Genomic DNA, 17,185 nt, shown 5'->3' on the forward strand with positions numbered 1-17,185 from the left:
CCCGGTTTCTGTGTATAGCGATCGCCGTAAAAAAAGTAAGAGACAGTATAATATAACATATAGATTGTATTATCGCTTAAGCTCTTAACAAGGAATTTAGTATCCGAGGGTAACTTAGTTCCAAGACCATAATTGTGTGCGCAAGCCCATTAGTTTAACCACCCAATATTAGCTTTAAATTAGTTTTGTACTTCCGGCGTAAATATATTAAGGCCATTTATGATATAATCAAGAACTGTCTTCTGCTACTCAAGATCGCCCTCTCTATAATTAAGGAACTATTAACCCAAGTATGCTATAATATACTTGTCCCCGCTTTAGCTAATAATCTTGCCTGCTGGATTAGTTAAAGCAAAGGCATCTCCACTTTTAATTAAGGAGTGCCGAACTTTCTCCTTTACTTCTTAGATAGACTGGCCAGTAAACTCTCTAATAAGCATTTTGCCTTTATAGAAGCCTTTAGAATAAGCTAATTTCTTCGCAATATCAAGCTGAGCTGTATCCTTTGGGGTGTTGATTTTCATATCTTAAATTAATTTCTTCGCCGTGAGGTTTCTATAAGTAGGTGTCTCAATCACAGGAATAATTTTAAATTCGGCCCATTCCTTCTCAATGCTGTAGTACTCGGGTTTCTTGATAAGCTCTTGAATCATCGTATAGTCGTCTGGATTATCGGATGGCACACATGTGACAACTCCAGTATCTTTTGTAGCCGATACGGAGTCCATGGGGAGTATTCTGATTCCTTCGGTATGAACGGAAAGAAGGGCGTTCATTAAGGTACCAACAAATGCTGACCCAGGGAGGTCAACGACTGGCTGAAGCTCGGACTGAGCTCTGGGGAAATCCTCAAAGAATGTTCCTTGAAATGCTATATTCCACGCAGCTCGCTTTGTGCAGACATAGTACTCTGTGTCGGAGACTTTAAATATCCCATAACGTATATTAGGATCCACGAAACAACAGACCTGGCCATACATCGTTTCCGGCCTCAAAGTCGCTGGAATGAAATAGACGCTCGCGTCCTGAGGTACTTTCCCTCAATAACTTTTGCTACCACTGCTGACTATGTTTTGACTTTCAATTTTAAAGCCGTATACTCAACCGGACCAAGTGTTTCTCCTTCAGACCGATCATGGTCCATGCATGGTTGACCGTCTTTTGGGCTATAGATTGTATATCGGTTCCCATACTGGATCTTGTTCATTTGACGCAAGCAGTTCATCTGCCAGCGAGCGAATGAGCCGCAGGAAGGGTTCAGATCTGTTGTGACAAACTGCATTCGCCAGTCAATCCGTGCTCTAAAATCTTTCAAGTCTCTGGCACAGAGCCCCGGGAAAAACTCTAGCTAGTAATTTCCGTCCGCAAACTTGTGGATATCTTCTAAAGGTATGCCTATGGACAGCATAATTAGAAATTGATACTTTGCCTTGACTGTTACTGCTGCAGCTTTGGATTTCTTGCCGCTGAACTTCGTTATGTCCTCTCTAGTGACATCCTGTGTCAGCGCAACTGCCACCCCACTCTCTTCTGATGATTCGGTTTCCTCCATATAGCCCTCAAAGTATTTGCCGAACCTCCTCATTTCATCCACGAGCTTGTCTGCGCAAGCTTTGATTGCCATACCGGTGCCATGGAACCCGAGAGGGAATAAGGTTCTCTTGCCGATCATGCCCTGAAAACCCACGGTGAACTCAACTTTGAGACCGTAAAGCTGTGTCCAGCATGAAGGACCCCGTTTATGTAGGGATAGGCGAATGTGGCATAGTATTTAGGATGTTGTTCGTGAAGCTCATCGTCAGATATTGAGCCATAGGCTACCTCGTCGATGAACGGCGCATTCGATTAGAATACATCGTCTTCTTGCCATTTTGCTTGGTATTTCTTGTCAATTTTGACGAGGGTGTCACGCTTCTCTGTCTGTGACGGAGAAATGTCAGCAAGCAAAGCATAGAAAAGGTGCAAGACTACTGATATTTTGAAGCTGCAGAGTTGCGGCAGAGCCAGCGCTCGGGTCGACCTTCTCGGTCGGTGCAGACCCTATGACTTAGGTACAGTGTTTCACTTGAGAATTCGGGAGATTTCTTCTTCTGTCTGTACCGTACTGCTCTCCTGGCAAGGTGTCAGCCTGATGGAATCAGTGACTTACTGCGACTCACAGAATAATGAGTCCAGGAGGAGAAGTGGGGGATAGATATAGCGGTATAGGCTGGTCTGACTTACCGCATACCGATCATCTAGTTATGACTCGCGTGGATAACCCAAGGCACTATGAAAACTTCTCAACCCAATTCCTACGGAAATGGCTACTTCTCTGGCATGTGCGAATAACCTACTTTAGAAATCGAGCATGAGTAGGTAAGACTGGCTATCCAATATCCTTTCTCTTTTGGTCATCACTAGAAACGGTCATATGGCAACTGGGACAATAAATGGGGGTATTTGTTTAGTGATTATCAATAGAATTAGGTCTGCATGCAAAAATGGAGAATTCACATGAATCTCAATACTATATGGCATTGTGGGCTATTGTATGAAGAACTTATGGATATTCCGGCGTATTTCGATTTTATTTAAACGATGTTAGGTAGTCATTCTACTTGAAACTTAAACACATGGATATAGTCTGTTGGTTTTGCGTATATTACAGCATGTCAGATCTAGGACCAACCTCTAAGGAGTTCTCCTTTTTGATCTAGTTGTCTAGTCGACTTCCGTCACAGCACAAACCGAAGAATTACCCCTTGCCTTGCAATTTATCTTCATTATTTCAGGCTGCGACCAAACTCAGTGACGAGGCATACTTTCAGACCTCCCGGGATCCTGTGCTCTGAGAACTTTTCGTAGTCCTCACTTATATTTTCAAACTCATCTAGGATCAATGAAGAGTCAGCGTATTCCGAGAAATTATGAGTTTTTGATGACTTTACCCTCATAAGTGAACATCCAAGAAGGGTCATACTTCCCTTCGGTAACCAAATCTAGTAGGAACGGATGATACTAGCAATAGTCAGCATTGCCCATGAAGCCTATATCTTCTATCTTGTACTTACCTTCTGTGCAGTCAATTGCCCTCCACGAATCGTGATCGACTTCTCCATCAAAGTACCAATCGGGAAATCATTCGTGCTGCAGAAAAAGTCCCCTATGAGGGCGATATTTCCACACTTACGAGTTGCTTTCAAGATGTCTGTTATGGTATCTCCGCTATCCCTCTCTAGGCCCAATGCTCTCATCACCTCGTGATCTGGTTTATTCGTACTGCGAAACCCACTCGCTTCGATGGAACGATCAAGCCCATTTGGCTGGATCGAGAGAATATAGTCCGCTACCTCTTGATGCTCAGCAGCATTTATAGGAATCATTCCGAACTCCTCTGCTATCTTAAGACGGTGAGGGTCTTTGTCCACAGCATATACCTTTGCGGCTCCACGGAGCTTTGCCAGCTTTTGTATTGAGAGACCGACCGGTCCGCAACCCCAGACGCCAACAATATCTCCTTTGCCAACCTCAGCTAATTCGCATCCGTGCCAAGCGGTGGTGGTCACGTCTGCAAGACCGAGTAACTTCTTAGCGTCGACATCTTTTGGCGCTTTCACACATGTTAGGTCTGCATTAGGAACTCGACAGTACTCTGCTTGATCACCGGCATAACCGCCTGTGATATGCGAGTAGCCGAAGATCCCAGAAATCCGATGTCCGTACAGAGCCTCCATTTCCTTAGATGGATTTGTCATATCGCAGAGTGAATATTCTTGACGTTGACAGTATTGACAAGTTCCACAGGCGATGATTGGCAAAATGATAACTCTGTCGCCAACCTTCAGGTTCTTGACCTGGTCCCCAATTTCCTCAACGATCCCAATAGCTTCATGCCCCAGAATATCTCCCTCTGACATGGCCTCATCCAGCTCGCCTTCGTATATGTGCAGATCTGAACCGCAAATTGTGCAGTGTGTGATATGCACAATGGCATCGGCAGGATCGGTCAGCGTAGGTTTGGGAACGTTGCCGAGCTTTATGTTTCTCTTGCCCATCCACATTGCAGCCTTCATCCTTTCGGTCGGATGAGGTTTATATGATGTACTAGGTACATTTCTACACATTGTCAGTTAATATTGCTTGGTATAGATCAGGTATAATTTCTCGGACAGACCTCGCTACGGCAGTCATTTCGCAATCGAACGAGTGAATTTATCAGATTACTGTGGAAAGCGAGTTAAAATATAGGTATATCGACGTGTTTATGAGAGCTGATCGGGATTCTGTATCTGTGTACACATATGGGAGGAAGCACATGATTGATACGCAGTAATGCACGAGACCTTCGATATTATCAAAGTATTCTGATCTCATAATGATGACACGTGAACATATTTGTCGGAATCAAAGTCGTGAAACTACTTATATCTGGCTCAGCGAATACGGCCATGCCTACCACCGGCTAAGCGCGATCGAGCTTGTGGTACTGAAACTTAAGTAAAGCTTAACTAAATGCTTAGAAGTAATACATGATGAGGCTTAGGTTTCAAGGAATAAGCTGAAATGAGGCATATAATCCACGAATTCTGGGTCTTTTAGACATCGATACGCGTTTTCCACAACGGATCTATCGGCTATTGTATCAAAAACTTCAAGATAGGAGCTATATAACAGAAGAAGTAGAGTTTGATATTAGCTAGGTGGGGCTCCCAGACGCAGCGACAGAATTTCGGTTCCACTAAATCAATCTCATTGCGACAAACCTGAGATTTGAAAGGATAGAACAGTTTTTAGGTGATGACATTTCGATGAGGGGGTCCCCTGAAAATTCGCATTTCTTACTTACTCGTCACCGCTCATCGGCTGAGGCTGGATTGATCGATTTTAACACTTCGAGGGGCTGGCCAAAGCGCTCGTCCAAGGCTGGTATGGCGTACTTAAGTATAACCCCAGATTCGACGGACTGATAGTCTATCTACCTCGCAGTGTCATTTGCACCTACCACGCACTCGACGCGCAGGCCGCGATGGAAACGCTGCAAGTGCCTTCTTTGGCTGACAAGATCGCTGGGGAGGATAACTAAGACTGTTCTAACTTCTGCGTCTGATTAACTACCTAGCGTGGAGACTCAAGCCTCTTTGGTCCGAGATAAGAGATATGGATGACGTCTTGGCATGCTCTACTGTATGGTCCAAATGCCTCGCGTTTCACGACAGCTGATAACAAACCGCGAGGCTGAAATGCGCCTCTCTCTGCGAGGGATGAGCTGGAAAAACGTCAATCCTACTGATAATCATCTTCTCAAGGCAGTCCATGAACGGCACTCGGAATACTTACATGGCAAGACAGAACTGGAAAAGGTTCTGTATTTCGAATATCTGAAGCCTTTGTCACAGCCTGCAGGACGATACGGATGTTGGCTCACGGGGAACAGTTCTAGAATGGTTACCGAATCACCCACTACCACTCCAGAAGCGAAGCAATGCCTGCAATCTCTACGAACAGTGGTGCTCGAGCCGCTGGAGTGGCTTGCTCTTACCCTCTCACGAGGCTGAACCACTGATTGCCAGGTTGCACTCGCTAGTTTCACAGAGAGATAAGGCGATATGATAACGGTATTGGTGGCAAGGTCATAGTTGACTCCCAGAGTCGCTCCCCAGGGAGGTCTTTAAATATTCGGATAATGACTCCCTGAGGCTTGCTCTTAGAATGCTAGACCACTTTTTCCTGTCGGCTCGTCGCAGTCAGTCCTGCACGGTCTCAAATCAGCGTCTGCAAGGCCTATTCATCCTGTACCCCGATTGACGATGGAGGATAAGACTACCCAGCAACAGATAGGTGAAGAGCCTATCAAGGACAATGCCGTCGAAGGAGAGGTGCTCGCCTACAATGGAGACGAATATGGCCCTGATTCGCAGTTGTCGCGGACGCTGGGTTCGCGCCATCTGCTCATGTTCTCAGTGGGTTCCTCCATTGGCATGGGTCTATGGTTAGGATCTGGCACTTCTCTCGTCGACGGCGGACCGGCTGGTATCTTCATAGGATACTGTATCGCAGGTTCCATCGCCTGGGCTCTGAATCAGTCCATCGGCGAGCTGGCGATCATGTATCCTATGGCCTCTGCATTTCCTCAATGGGCTCGCAAGTTTATCGATACCGCACCTGCTTTCACCGTTGGCTGGGCATATTGGTTCTCCGCGGCTATTACTCTCGCTAACGAACTCCAAGGTGTTGTCACGGTGCTCAGTTTCTGGACAGATAAAGTTCCTACGGCAGCTTGGCTCTCAATTTTCCTCGTTCTTATTTTCCTCATCAACATCAGCGCCGTCAAAGTCTTCGGTGAAGCGGAGGTCATCATGTCCACGATCAAGCTGTTTTGGATAGTTGTGGTTATCATAAGCTGCATTATCATCAGTGCTGGAGGAGGACCAACCCATGAGAAGATAGGTTTCCGGTACTGGAACTCTGATCCATTCACGCATGGCTTCAAAGGGTTCCTGTCGGTTATGGGAACGTGTATCTTCGCCATGTCCGGTTCCGAGATGGGCGGCATCGTCGCCGCAGAGGCCAGTAACCCCAAAAGAGCTGTTCCGAAGGCTGTCAATTCCATCTGGCTTCGTCTCAGTCTCTTCTATGTCATCGGGGCTCTCATGGTCACGATCACAGTCTCACCAAAGGATCCAAACCTCTTTGGTGGGACTGGTATCAACGCCAGTCCCTTCGTCATCGCTTTCCGTAACGGCGGAATACCCGGTCTTGCCCACGCCATGAACGCCATCATATTTATCAGTGTGTTCTCCTCTGGAAACGCGCAAGGCTACGCAGGTTCTCGCACACCCATTGGCCTGGCCAATATCGGAATGGCCCCGGCCATCTTCAAGAAATGCGACCGCCAGGGACGCCCATGGGCCGGTATTGCCATTACTTTCCTCATCGGAGGAGGCCTGTGCTATCTCAACGTTAGCAACTCCGGTGCGACCGTCTTCACCTGGTTCTCTAACCTCACTTCCCTCTGCACTTTGTACACTTGGGGTATCATCTTCCTGGCCCACATCCGATTCCGTCGCGCCTGGAAGGTACAAGGCCACAGCCCGGAGGAACTGCCCTGGAAGACATGGACCTACCCTCTTGGTGCTTACTGGGGACTTGCCTGGTGTATTATCTTGATTATCGTAGAGTTCTACATCGCTGTGTGGCCACTTGGTGAGAAGAGCTCCGCCAAAAACTTCTTCGCGAATTACATTTCAATCGTGGCGATGTTGGTCCTGTATATCGGTGCCAAGATCTACTACCGGGGACCCTTCTGGATCAAGGCTGAACATATCGATCTCAACACAGGCAGAAGGTACTACCCCACCGAGGATATGGAAAAGGAAGCTGGAAACCGCACCAAAAGGTTCGGTCTCGCAAGTATCACCGGATTCCTCACCGGAGAGTCCAAGATATAAGATAACTTATAAAGCATCACTTATGTCCGCAGCTAGGAAATAAAAAAGAAACCAGTTGCAGTTGAAATTTGTACCAAGTCCGTGTTATCGTCGTGTACTATGTATTTCCATATCTTAGTTGAGCCTTTTAGCTATGGCACTATTTTCATAAACTTTGACAGCTTTTGACGTGTATATTAAGACCTTCAAGAGCTTGAAAGCAATCATGCTGTGAAGGATAGATGAAATCGGACACGAGAACTCGCAACCAGGCGATAAGCCGACCATGTGTATCCATATATACAGAAATATGAAAATTTAAGATGTGTCTGCAGAGTGCTCATTCCCGCTATCTAGATTGCAATCTACCTAGGTACCTAGATAGTTGATAGTTGATTTATCCGCCTGTTACTAATTCGCTTGACGGTAACCGCGTATTTGGTAACTTGGTTACTTACCTACCTAGGTAGTTACCGCTAATCTTGGCAGGCAGCAGCGACGTAAGTACAGTGCGGCTAGTACAATTTATTTTTCCTTGCCCAGGTCGCTGGAGTGTGAAAATCAACCATAACATAGACATTCACTTGAGAGATAAACCATGTGTATTGTCAAACTCCCTCTGGAGATCCTCCATGAAGTCGTTAAGTTTTGCATTCCTGAAGAAATCGACCAATTGTCAGAGACCTGTAGGACTCTCTACCATGCGACACAACGGTTCCGTGCGGACCACTTGTTGAAGCGCCGCCAGTATACCGTTTTCCGATATCATAATGGGATGAATGACGATGACGAAGAAGAAGAAGAAGAAGAAGGAAAGGACGGCAACGATGACCATAGTGATGGTGGCAGCAGCGGCAACAATTCCGAGAATCACCAATTGCGCATATCCCACTGTGTCGAATTACTGCTAAAAATTGCTCAAGAACCGCTTATTGCGCGTTATATCCAAATTGCAGATCTTCGCGGGGATTTTGAACCGTATTGCAGGCCCGACGAAGAATATCACATTGCATATGACGAACTAGTTTCACGGAAGACAACTATCATGGAACTGATCGAGGCGTGTCCCTTGTTGCGAGAGGCGGAAGCCGATGCAACTACATTCTGGGAGCATATGGTCGATGAAGACACCAAGACATTTTCACCATCATATGTCACGTTACTTATTCTGTCCTTCATGACCAATGTCAGAAAATTAGCGCTTCCCATGCACATGTCAAAGACAAGCAGTGCTGAGGATGCTCTGTTCAGGAAGGTGGCTGATACCATGGTCAGGATAGCACAGACCACGAACACAAAAACTGGAAGCCGAGACATAGCTCTAGCTAAACTAAGAACTTTACTTCCCATGACTGGGGCTGACTATGAGGACAAGGTCGCTCTGCAGACTTTGGTACCTTTTATGTCTATTCCTTCAGTGGTTGAAGTTCTAGGCAGTAGCTGTGTTGCCCTCGACGATGGTTACACTGGCTACCCTTTCAATCCTGACTACGAAAGCTTTGGGAGAAGCCTCGAGCGATTGGAACTGATGAGTAGCACTGTGGGCGTCCGCGAAATAAGAACACTGCTGCAACAATGTTCGAAAGTCAAGGTGTTCAAGCTTGACTACACAGTCAAATGGCATGGGTGTGGGTGGAATTGGAATGCAGGTCATTTTATGCGTGCTATCGAGGATACCTGCAGTGATACTCTAGAAGATTTAGGTATCGATATTGGTGGGGATGTCAATGACATAGGTACGGGTATTGTCTCTATGAAACGGTTCAGAAGCCTCAAGCGGATCGAGCTCGATGTGCAAGTGTTTCTAGGCGTCCCTTGTGGGGGAGATATTGACCAAGCCTGGGATTATGACACCACCGATGAGGCTCCCATGGGTGATCCGGAGATTCCGAAAGTTACGGATTTGTTGCCTGCATCTGCGGAAAAGCTATTGCTTTTTGCACAAGATTATGATGAACATGCGGAATGCCTTGAAGCGTTGTTTGCCGGTGTAACACAGGCGGAACGCGAGAAACATCTACCAAACCTCAAAACCGTCGCAGTCAAGGTCCGAACGCATAGTCGTCTAAGCCTAAGTTCTCCTGCAGACCGGGCTTCAGACTCGGAGGAGGCCAGGACATTCGCTTCTAAAATTCGAAATAAATTCGAGGTCGCTACGAGCGCAATCAATCGCTTTGGAGGCCGCATGAGTTACGTCCGACATTCGAATATGGTCAGCTTTACTCCTGAAATATTCAGTTATCTTTAGTAGCAGGAGAACTATCTGTATTAGACCTATACGGAGGATATACATATGAGCATTGAAAACGTTTCATTTCCCGACTATGGCTTGACAAGAGCATTCGCGGCATATTTACGGCATCTAACTCTTTTCTATTCAAATTTGGATTTGATTGAAGTGCTGCATTATCACTGCTTGAAAATGAAATCTTCGGGGTTAGCCAAAATCGCCTCGCCTCTTAGATCTTTCCACAAATCATTCACCTGATCGACAGCTTCCTGGCATAATGGTCCCTTCTTAAGCTATCCAAGAGCTGCAGCGAACTCGATCCTGTCCCTGGAGGCAATGATAATTACCTCCCGTTATCAGGCTTCAAGTTCGAGTGGTACGTTACCTACCTGCAAGCAATTATTTCCACTAGCAATCGTCCCAAACCCAGAGGAAATGTTTAGCGTCGCAGGGGTGATGTAGAAACTGTTGTACATATTTCAAAATAATCCGATCTCTTTATTGAATCGCCCTTTGCCATAAGTAATAATCTCCTCGGGAGTCTTGCTATGTTTTTGGTCATCATATATTACGCTCGAAATTATGACTTCAGCTTCTCTAACAGTACAACGGGATTGCTAAATTAGACAGACCATAAAACCCTAAGACTGGTTAGGTAGTTCCAAGAAATCTTGTGGAATCACCAATAAATTATTGATCCGTTTCTCGAAATGTGAATTCATAAGTATATGTCAGCACTTGTTTGAGAACTCATTTATTTATGGCTGAGCTGCTCGTGTGATCTAACAACGCGATAAAAATACCTCGAACTTAGTCAACGTGCATAGAGTAACTTAATTATCCCATCTAAGTACTCGCCTACTATTACTCCGGGGCAGTTATTCGTTGTAGGGCGTGGTCATCTGCAGATCCCGCCTTCATCCGTTAACAAGCACAGCGTGATCCTGTATCCGTTCAGAAGGTTTCTGTCCTTGCCGAAAGCATCGGAAAGTCGATCTTACTAGGCCACAAGAAGGCCAAGATCACCAAAATGTCTGAGACTTTGAGATTCTTGGCCTCAGACTTGGCACTGTCGGTTTCCGTTTGGAGCAGTCGACCTATGATTATTATCGGCACGGGCAGCAAAAATAGATGGCGCAGCATCATGGCTGTTCCTATTCCGCCATGGATCGATCTGTTACTCCACAGCAGATTCTAGCAGTCATACAGTACCTGATCCTCAATGTAACCCTCGCCATCTGGTAGAGAAGCTACCTGATTGCAATGTCCACCTCTAATGCAGTAGTCTATGGTACAGTCTCAAAAGTTTATGTGCTCAACCGAGTAACAAGACTCCACATGCATGTCTTACCTGCAAAAGATTGACCTTATATTCTATTTTTAACCATCTTCAGCCTTCGCGACAACTTACCTTGACACAGTAAGAACCTGTGAAACTCTGTTACTGACACCCTTCCACTTGCAACAGTGGGCGATGTGGTGTAATTCTGTAACTTTGTCTCACATTCTTGTTCTCTCCTCTCCGCGACTCACCGCTAGAGAGTGTAGCGGCGATATATAGAGTAGAGTCTCTGCTACTTTCTTTACTTGCTATTATTTTCCTATTCATAAAAATATATTATAACAAAATCTCCTCGCAAGTTAGTAGATAACATTCTCCTCACGAATCTTTTTAACAGCCCTCGCCTGCAATATTCTCTGTTATCGAGTCCACGTCGCTTCTCCGTTCCGGAATATATCACCACGAGTGCACTAAACATACTATCTGTCAAAGACTTCAATAATAACTCTGGAATCAAGATGAAGACCTTTATCGTCTCCGCTCTTGCGGCCCTCGCCCCAATTGCTGCTTTTGCCGCGCCAGCTAATACAAGCGTAACCGTCTCCTACGACACGAAATACGACAATGCTGGTCTGGATCTTGACACAACTTCTTGCTCAGACGGCCAATACGGACTCGTAACAAAGGGCTACAAGACTGCTGGCGCGCTACCCTCTTTCCCAAATATCGGCGGTGCCTTTACTGTTCCCGGATGGAACAGTCCAAACTGCGGCAAATGCTACCAGCTCAGCTGGGAGGGCAAGAGCATCTATGTTACAGCAGTGGATCACACAGCGGAGGGATTCAACATCGGACAGAAGGCCTTGGATACCCTGACCGGTGGACTTGCGGTGCAGGTCGGAAGAGTGACTGCCACTTATTCTGAGGCGGATCCTTCGAGCTGCGGCCTGTAAAACGATCGGAAGTACGACGAAGAGACTCGATGGGAAGTGGTATAACGGAGGCGTAAATAGTTTTAGAAGATGGAAGCTCAGGGTGCATCATTTCTGGCTTCTTTTCTTTTTTATTCTTGTTTTCTTCCTTTCTTTTCCTTCCCGAGATTCTATGGCAAGGAGATTTCGCATACCCTTTCTTGTCATATCCATTCCTTGTATAATGCGGTGAGAAACCAATTGTTGCATGATGCATGATCTAGGATCTTAATTTGATGTTTTTTTTTTTTTTTACCGATTCTTAACCCTGGATAAAGAATGTAATCCCTCGTAGATCAAGACAGGAAGTTTTCGAATAACGTTAAAACCAAAAATGCTAGTTTTCGACGAAACGTCCACAGGTAAGCTGTCCATTCGAGCATAAGACGTTTTTAGTGGCTCTTCTCATAGATCTTGTAACGGTTTTTATAAAGTTAGAGATTCATATCAGTGAAGCGGATCATGTGTCTTAATATGGCTTTCAATAGTTATCAAATCGCGATTCCCAACATAAACCTCACGCATTTCAATTCATACTCACAGACCTCTAATTATCCTCATTGTTGAATTATCGTATCAAGCTTAAGTATCTTTGACACTCTTATGTTGTCGATTAGCAGTACTTCCTCGGGAACTAAACCTCGACATAAGCTTCGTCGCAAGTCACGAGTGGAGATATAGTACGAGATAGACCCCGTTACATAGTAACCAACGGTCCGGGGTCGAAACAGATCGGGAAATAAAATACGAACCCTCAAATCTATCCTTGTGGCCTTAGGAATACGGCTTTCGGCCCGGACAATTGATGATTCAGCCAAGCATGATTATTAACTATATTTCAAGGTCCTGGCTGAGTTATATCCCTTACCTATTATAGACGTTATTCCTTTCAAAATGGTGAACAAAATGTGCGGCTATTTCATTTGGCGGGCGTCCCAGCAGATGATACTGTACCTAAGAAGCTATGGACAGAGTCTCGAAGGGTCGATCAAACAAGGATTATCATTTAATCTACGTCAATTCTTTTTTCTGCAACCGGTTGCACATATGCCGATCTAAGTATGCAACGCGTACGCTTCTCGAGCCCAGACGCATAGGAGAAATTGAAAGGTCCTTTTTGCCGACCCTCGTCGCCATTTTATAAAAATTACGTACTGGCTCCCTCCGTTTAACGTAGTGAGAGCACCCTGGTAAAAAATCCTAGTACAGTGAGTGTAGGTTCTGGACTAGCCATGGAGCATTATACGATTGGCCGAAAAACATTTGCCATAAATTTTCCAAATCGTAGGCAGCCAATGAAGCCATTATGGACGACCTTATAACGAACTTTCAACTAGTTGGACCGAACAGACATGGACAGGCTAACAACGTCTGAAGCGTGCAGGGCGCATGTACATACACATATATTACAAAGTGACCCAAACTTCGAGTCATCAAATCTGAATAATACAAGACTCGTCGTTTCATTCGAAAATGTCTCCAATATCGTAATCCATGCCGGCTTACTTCGCCCTCTTAATCACCTTTCTGATCTTCGTAGCGCTGCCCGTAGGAAGGATATCTCCGCGATCTTCGTCGCTACTGCCAGTGTCGTCTCCGCTATCACTATCACTTTCGCTTTCAGAACTGCCGGATGGGGAGAAGATGTCCTTCCTCGCGGGACGGTTATTCTGGTTTGAGAAAACGCGCTGTTTGGAGTTCTTTGCTCTTTCGGCTTGTAAGGACTTTTGCTCAGCTAGCATACCTTTCAGGCTCGCACGGATGCGTTTGCCGGCTGAATCGGGTTGGGATGAAGTAAAGGATCCGAGTGAAGATTGCGCGGACGGAGGTAGCGCAGGACTATGTCCATTTGGGAGGATCCCTGTACCATTCAATCGTGCTGGGGCGGTTGATGGAGGCGGAGCACTGTTTTTGCCCGGTGGAATGGTGTCATCATCCGACTCGTCTTCAGATTCGGATTCGGACTCTGAGCTCGACGTCGATTCTGATGCCGAGGACTCTTTTTCACTGGCCGCCTTGGGAGGCGAGGCCTTACTGGGCTCCTCGGCCTTCTCAATGGGTTCGGCAGTCGGGTTCTCATGAACTTCGCCAGCACGTCTCTCTATGGCATGGCTCGGTGACTTCAATGGTGAACCTGTCCAAGCAGGAACAGAACCAGAGCGCGACCGGGCCGGTGATCTGACCCTCTCAAGCATTTCCGCCTTGGCCATTTCAGGACCTTCATCCTCGTCATCTTCATCCCCATGCTGCTCTTTGGCGGCAGAAGTGTTATCTTCCGAGGCCACTGCTGGCTCCGCCACAGCAGACTCAGAATCCGCTTCATGATACGAGTCCTTCTCTTCGGACGCCGACTTGTTTTCAGGTTCATCTTCGTCATCTTCCGACTCAGAGGTATCTTCCGGCGATATATCTGCCTTCGTAATTTGTCGTTTGGCGACAGTGCTAGTTTGTTTGGGGGCCTTGCTGGTAAGCTTGGTCTCCTCTGTAGAACGTATCTTAGGAACTGTGGGCAAGTTGATATCATCTGAATCAAGCGAGGAGTGTGGAAGCCCGTTGGCATTTGTTGCCTGAGTCACCTTCGGCTGCTCAGGAAGTGCTGCTGCACTTGTCTCTTTGGCCACAGGTGATTTGGACTTTGTGGCAGATTTAGACTTCGATGAAGCTCGAGAACTTAGACGATCTCCAGGATCAGCTTTTGGTTCTGATCTCTTGGCAGAGAGGGTCATGGGTTCTTCTTTCTCTAGAAGGAGCTTCTCTTTGTTTCGAAGTTTGGCTCGGAGACGATTGAGACGACTGCGCTCGTCTCTCTTGTTGCTCTTTTCTAGCTCCACGACTTCTTTCCAGGTGAAGAAGACATCCCGGAGTAAGCGCACATGTTCATGATTGCCACTCTCCTCGGCAGCCTTTATCTTCCTCTCGTATTCTGCCGACTTCTCCGCTCGAATGGCCTCTTCCTTCTTGGTTTTCTCAGCTGCCTCATTTATATATTGCTCCAGGCGTTCCCGGGGTACGTTGGCAGGGAAGACCATGGTCTGGCTGGAAGAAAGCGGCGTAGACCTCGGAGTTGATTGGTCTGCTTTAGAGCCTGTTCGCGGAGTCGATCTTGGTACAGATCGTGGTGCAGGTGCAGCCGGTGTGGTGACTATGTCCGCTTCCTCTGCAAAGGACACAGAGCGCCGTTCTTGGCTTCTTTCCAGGGGCGAATCTTTTCGCATGGCTGACCTCTTTATATGTTCTACGCCAGGACTCTGAGCCTTCGAGGGCGTGACATCAGCCTGCTGACCGAACGAAAGACGGCGAGCCACACTACTGGGAAACAATGGGGTTGTAGATACAGGATCCCGGTTGGGAAGTCTGTCATTAGTTTCAGCAACTGGCTGCTTCCGTGGTGGGCTCTTAGTGATTCCCAGACCTAGGCCAGGTTTCACTGAGTGATCAGTGAGGCTTGGCCGCCTCTGTGGACCCGAGAACGAAGGTGCCTTCTCACGTCTCCGTACAGGCGAAGACGCATCTGTGAGCTCGATGCAGTCTTGTGTCATCCTAGGTTCTTTGCTCTTTGACCTGGTTTCGGACGGGCTGCTCGTTAGCTGTAGACGAGGCCCCTTTTGGGGAGGTAGCTGTTCGCTACTCTTCTTCCTCTTCCGCGTTGCCGCTCCCTGGGGCTTCTTCTCTACTATGGTCTGGAGAACAGGGTTGTCTATCACAACGACGGGAGACGCAACACGTTGCTTCTCCCGCGGTGATTCAGGCTCCACGTCTGTCATGTCAACATCATCCTGGGCTGTTGCATATGTAGTAGCGGCTTTTAAGTTGGTTTCTGGCTTCTGTTGCTCAAACGCAGACGCTGTCTCAATCTCGTGCGCAGACTCAGGTCGCAAGCCTGGTAGCTGGAATCGTGTTTCGACCTCTGGAATCTCTGGGCGGGCGAAAGGGTCAGGGGCAAGCTCGGGAGCCAGCTGACGAACGGGTGTCGGTGATTCTCCCAATTCTTTGCTCTCCATCCTTCTGGCTTGCGGAGTAGCCGCGACCTCGTCAGCTTGCTCTTGTTCTTGAGACGGAGGAGCCAGGGCAGGCGACTCGCGTCCCCAACGCGGAGGCGTCAGCAGAGGCTCGTCTCTCTCCACAGAGCGTACCGGAACATCGCTCTGCCTGCGACTGCCATTCGAACTGTATGGACCCTGAGAGAAACGGGACGATACCGGGGTGGTCTCCTCCTCGATGGTCTCGAATTTAGGAACCTTTGGTTTGTTCTTCGCTTCCTCCTCCTTCATGCGTTCATAGTGCTGTGCAGCCGCGTCCCAGTCCTGGACGACAGAGCTGAATCGAGTAGGGGCATATGGCGCGGGTTTCTGAATAACGCGCACGGTGCCGCGCTGGTCAAGGCCGTCAGAGCGCGCCTTGCCATTGTCGACGAAAACGTCCGCCACGGTCATATCAGGATCGAGATCCTCCGAATCATGTGCATCATCCACGAGTTTCTTGATCTCCAGGGGCCTGAGATAATCCGCCGGTTAGTGTATATCTTCCCTTGAGACTCACTCCGCAATATGTCGAATGCCTTGGAGACTTGTTCGAGTATGGCAGTCGTATCCTCACTAGCACAGGAGGGACTTACTCCGCATCTGGCCTCAATTTCTTCCACTTGGCCTGGATCATGCCCGCCAAACCACCCAGTGTAACCTCGTCAGGATGCTCCAGGACGAGCAAAAAGCTCGCTGGCTTCCCGTTGCCACCTCCATTGCCATTCCTGTCCGAATCGTCTTTTCGCTCGGGAAGAAGACTGCGGAATAACGATAGGGCTGGTTGTATCTGCTCGCGAGGAAGGATCTTCACGGTGAGGCGAAGGAACACCATGATGGATAATCAGAGTTGTCATGCGGGGGTATCAATAGCTTCGAACGAGGGAGAACTAAGGTATCAGTGTGGGACAGTAAGAAGAAAAGACATTGGCATAATCAGTAATGAGGAATGTAGATGCTGGCGTAGTATGTCTGGGCGACAGCTTCGTAGCTATCGGTTTGCAGTTTGTTGGAGAAACAGAGAAAGGAAGAGGTTGAGAAGGAAGTGAGCTGGAAGAGAACGGGATTGATTGTGTTGCTCCCAGCACTGGATGGCAGGATATGAGCACTGTGCCCCAGCTCTGTCACGCTGCAGAAGATGCAGGCTGGCTGAGCTGCCTGTGAATACGCAGAGACAAGCAAGAAAGAAAGTGGTAATATTGAAACACCGCTCGATGCTGCTCCCGCTCTCGGCCTCCACACCCACGCGGAACCGACGCGTCGGGCGCGGAAGA

General features: G+C 47.4%; 7 protein-coding genes across 7 annotated transcripts; 3 read left to right on the forward strand and 4 right to left on the reverse strand.

The window, feature by feature from the left end:
* Window positions 1-527: 527 nt before the first annotated feature.
* C8Q69DRAFT_442930 (hypothetical protein) lies at window positions 528-980 on the reverse strand (the record flags this gene model as incomplete). Its single annotated transcript, XM_028628879.1, has 1 exon — window positions 528-980. The coding sequence occupies one exon, from the start codon at window positions 978-980 to the stop codon at window positions 528-530; it is 453 nt and encodes a 150-aa protein (XP_028488433.1).
* A 368-nt stretch (window positions 981-1,348) lies between these two features.
* On the reverse strand, window positions 1,349-1,672 carry C8Q69DRAFT_517721 (hypothetical protein; the record flags this gene model as incomplete). Its single annotated transcript, XM_028633421.1, has 1 exon — window positions 1,349-1,672. One exon carries the CDS (start codon window positions 1,670-1,672, stop codon window positions 1,349-1,351), a length of 324 nt encoding a protein of 107 aa, XP_028488434.1.
* Window positions 1,673-2,582: 910 nt separating this feature from the next.
* On the reverse strand, window positions 2,583-4,354 carry C8Q69DRAFT_496980 (chaperonin 10-like protein). Its single transcript, XM_028632275.1, has 4 exons — window positions 4,157-4,354; window positions 3,054-4,098; window positions 2,931-3,000; window positions 2,583-2,872 (listed from the first exon to the last, which is right to left on the reverse strand). Exons 1-4 carry the CDS (start codon window positions 4,171-4,173, stop codon window positions 2,766-2,768), a joined length of 1,239 nt encoding a protein of 412 aa, XP_028488435.1. The 5' UTR covers window positions 4,174-4,354; the 3' UTR covers window positions 2,583-2,765.
* Window positions 4,355-5,663: 1,309 nt separating this feature from the next.
* Window positions 5,664-7,719, forward strand: C8Q69DRAFT_183692 (putative histidine permease). The gene has a single exon (XM_028625903.1). It carries the CDS (start codon window positions 5,790-5,792, stop codon window positions 7,428-7,430), a length of 1,641 nt encoding a protein of 546 aa, XP_028488436.1. The 5' UTR covers window positions 5,664-5,789; the 3' UTR covers window positions 7,431-7,719.
* A 288-nt stretch (window positions 7,720-8,007) lies between these two features.
* C8Q69DRAFT_442934 (hypothetical protein) lies at window positions 8,008-9,657 on the forward strand (the record flags this gene model as incomplete). Its single annotated transcript, XM_028628880.1, has 1 exon — window positions 8,008-9,657. The coding sequence occupies one exon, from the start codon at window positions 8,008-8,010 to the stop codon at window positions 9,655-9,657; it is 1,650 nt and encodes a 549-aa protein (XP_028488437.1).
* Window positions 9,658-11,251: 1,594 nt separating this feature from the next.
* On the forward strand, window positions 11,252-12,162 carry C8Q69DRAFT_183704 (Cerato-platanin). The gene has a single exon (XM_028625904.1). The coding sequence runs from the start codon at window positions 11,440-11,442 to the stop codon at window positions 11,872-11,874; it is 435 nt and encodes a 144-aa protein (XP_028488438.1). The 5' UTR covers window positions 11,252-11,439; the 3' UTR covers window positions 11,875-12,162.
* A 746-nt stretch (window positions 12,163-12,908) lies between these two features.
* On the reverse strand, window positions 12,909-16,746 carry C8Q69DRAFT_442936 (hypothetical protein; the record flags this gene model as incomplete). Its single annotated transcript, XM_028628881.1, has 4 exons — window positions 12,909-12,921; window positions 13,048-13,092; window positions 13,399-16,386; window positions 16,508-16,746. 4 exons carry the CDS (start codon window positions 16,744-16,746, stop codon window positions 12,909-12,911), a joined length of 3,285 nt encoding a protein of 1,094 aa, XP_028488439.1.
* Between the last annotated feature and the right edge of the window lie 439 nt (window positions 16,747-17,185).

The sequence above is a fragment of the Paecilomyces variotii genome, assembly GCF_004022145.1.
Source record: "Paecilomyces variotii strain CBS 101075 chromosome Unknown C8Q69scaffold_2, whole genome shotgun sequence".
Lineage (NCBI taxonomy): Eukaryota > Fungi > Ascomycota > Eurotiomycetes > Eurotiales > Thermoascaceae > Paecilomyces > Paecilomyces variotii.

Coding starts and splice junctions, on each gene's coding strand:
- C8Q69DRAFT_496980 (XM_028632275.1), bottom strand. Junction 3,001..3,053: donor GGCAATTGACTGCACAGAAG/GTAAGTACAAGA, acceptor GACTATTGCTAG/TATCATCCGTTCCTACTAGA. Junction 2,873..2,930: donor TTGGATGTTCACTTATGAGG/GTAAAGTCATCA, acceptor CATTGATCCTAG/ATGAGTTTGAAAATATAAGT.
- C8Q69DRAFT_183692 (XM_028625903.1), top strand. CDS start 5,790: ATGGAGGATAAGACTACCCAGCAACAGATAGGTGAAGAGCCTATCAAG.
- C8Q69DRAFT_183704 (XM_028625904.1), top strand. CDS start 11,440: ATGAAGACCTTTATCGTCTCCGCTCTTGCGGCCCTCGCCCCAATTGCT.